At 42.7% G+C, this 2546-nt stretch overlaps 1 protein-coding gene across 1 annotated transcript; it reads left to right on the top strand.

The window, feature by feature from the left end:
• Positions 1–1476: 1476 nt before the first annotated feature.
• LOC126451816 (uncharacterized) lies at positions 1477–1992 on the top strand. The gene has a single exon (XM_050091034.1). It carries the CDS (start codon positions 1477–1479, stop codon positions 1990–1992), a length of 516 nt encoding a protein of 171 aa, XP_049946991.1.
• Positions 1993–2546: the final 554 nt, after the last annotated feature.

Genomic DNA, 2546 nt, shown 5'->3' with positions numbered 1-2546 from the left:
ATATTCAGCAAATCATTAAAGGAAGATTTACAAGAAACTAACGCATCATTAGAGAAGGGTTTACAAGAAGCTACAGAAAGGGAAGAAATATTCCACAAATCATTAATGGAAGATTTACAAGAAACTATAGCACAAGAGATCAAAACATCGCAGATGAAGATGGAATGTAATCTGAAGAAAGAAATGCAGTAGTTACAAGAACGAGTGAAGATGGACATCGACGAGAGAGAGAGGAAGCTACAGAAGAGCGTAGACCAAGTCCAGGGAGACGTGGAGAAGATGGAAGGAAAGTTGACAAAAAAGATTGAAGACGATGTTGAAGAAACTAAAGCCGAATTGGGAGAAAGGATCGCCGAGGTGACACAGATGCAGAAACAATGCAATGATGCAGGGGATAGGAGATAGGCAAAACCAACTGGCTGTCATTCTGAGAAATGCTATAGCCGTGCAACGAGAAGAGGGTAACAAGAGGGTTGCAATGGAGGTCAGGCAATTACAACAGGGAGTGCAGCAATTGGAGAGCAAGACAGAAGAAATTGATAAACGAATTAGCAATGCCACTTTAACCGTTGGGGAAGGTAGAGTCGTTACCTTGATGAGCAGTGATAATCGGTACGTCCAAAATAATACAGGGCAGAAATTTAGACCGAAAGGAGGGTTGCCCCCAATGATATTTATGAAATGGTTAAAAGGAGTTTTCCCAGCACATCTTAAAGACTCAGACAAGATTCAATTTGCAATAGATAGAATGGAAGGTGAGGCCTTCACTTGGGGAGTCAGGAAGAAGGAAGGGACTACTAGTTATGATCAGTTTGAAGAGGAATTCTTGAAGAAATACTGGTCCAAAAGTCATCAGTGTGCAGCAATTGAGGACCTACTCCACCGCAAGTCACTTAGTACATGGAGAGGAACGTTGAGAGAGTTTGCCGAACATTTGTGGGAATTGAAGGAGACCTTGAAACAACCCCTGAGTGATGACGTAATGATATCAGCGATAAAAAGAAGAATGAGCCGGAGAATGCAAGAAACTGTATCCGGGAGCCTAATTAAAGATAGGGAGGCCTTGATGGAAATACTGGAACAGTTGGAATCGGTTCGATCACAGGAACACAATCAAGCTAATGATCAAAACCGAGGGGGAAGTAATGACCCAAGGAATCATTTTGGTAATTCGTCTAATTATAGAGGAAGAGGTGGTGGCCATAGGTACAGGAACCATGGTGGTGAACGGCAATGGAGAAATGATTGGAGAAGGAGTGAAGAACCAAGAGATCATGAGAGAGGATGGGATAGGCGAATGAATGACACAGTGCATATAGAAGAAGCGGAGAGACCGGAAAACTGAATGACACTCCAGATGAGGTCCGGTCAGGAGTGAGAACTACAAGGACCAGAGTAAACCTACTAAGACACGACAATGGTGGAGATCTGAGAGAAGATCAACTGGAGGAAAGAAGTGGGATTCCCAAAGAACCCATGCTACCCATGATAGGGATCAAGCTATGTGGACTGAATATTGAGGCATTAGTCGATACAGGAAGTGAAGCATGTGCAGTATCCAAGAGGTTATATGAACAGGTACTAAAAGCAAATATTAGCTTGCCTAGTTTCCCGGTGAGTGGAGTGAGAATTGTGAATGTGTTGGGTGCACGGAGTAAACCTATTAAAGAACAAGTGTTGATTACCTTCGAGATAGAGGGAGAAGAATACGAAGCAACATTTTTGGTGGTGGCTGGATTGAACACATCAATTATTTTAGGGGTAGATTGGTTGAATGAAGTTGATGCAGTAGTGAGTTTTGATGAAGGTACTATCAAGGTCAAAGGAAGAAAGGGAGAAGAGAAGAGATTAAAGTTTGGTGAGGGGAGTGCAATCGAAGAAGAGGAGGAATTCAGAAGGATAAATTTGTGTCATGAAGAGGAACCCACCATGGGATACGGGGAAGAGGAACTAGAAGAAGGAGTGTTGATATACCTTGAGGGATTAGCATGAGAGAATAGACATAAAGAGGATAAGATCAGTAAAAAGTTGGAGGAGATGGCACACCTAGATGAGGGGACGAAGAAGAAATTAGCCACAGTATTATACAGGCATTGTAAGGTATTTTCTCAACGGCCAGGTATCATGAAAGGGGTGGAGTGTAAGCTAAAGATAAAGAACCATAAACCGTTCAATATAAAACAGTATTCCATTCTCCAGGCGAAACGAAGAGCAGTAGATGCAGAGATACAGAGGATGATGGACCTTGGTGTTATAGAAAGGGCCAACAGTCAATGTAACAACCCCCTATTTGTTGTTGATAAGAAGGATGGAAAGGTGAGGATAGTTTTGGATGCATGAACAGTGAACAAGATCATCGAGCCGGAGCGGGACAAGCCTGAGACTATAGAAGAACTGATTCAAAAATTCCGAGGAGCAAACGTGCTTAGTAGGATCGACTTAACTGCTGGTTACTGGCAAATACCATTGGCCACAGAGTCCCGCCAGTATACAGCATTTACTTATGGAGGGAGGTGCTATCAATTTAGAGTGTTGCCATTTGGGCT

This window comes from Schistocerca serialis, chromosome 1, assembly GCF_023864345.2.
Source record: "Schistocerca serialis cubense isolate TAMUIC-IGC-003099 chromosome 1, iqSchSeri2.2, whole genome shotgun sequence".
Taxonomy (NCBI): domain Eukaryota; kingdom Metazoa; phylum Arthropoda; class Insecta; order Orthoptera; family Acrididae; genus Schistocerca; species Schistocerca serialis.
The sequence above is the reverse complement of the archived record's forward strand: the minus strand, read 5'-3'. Positions and strand labels throughout refer to the sequence as shown.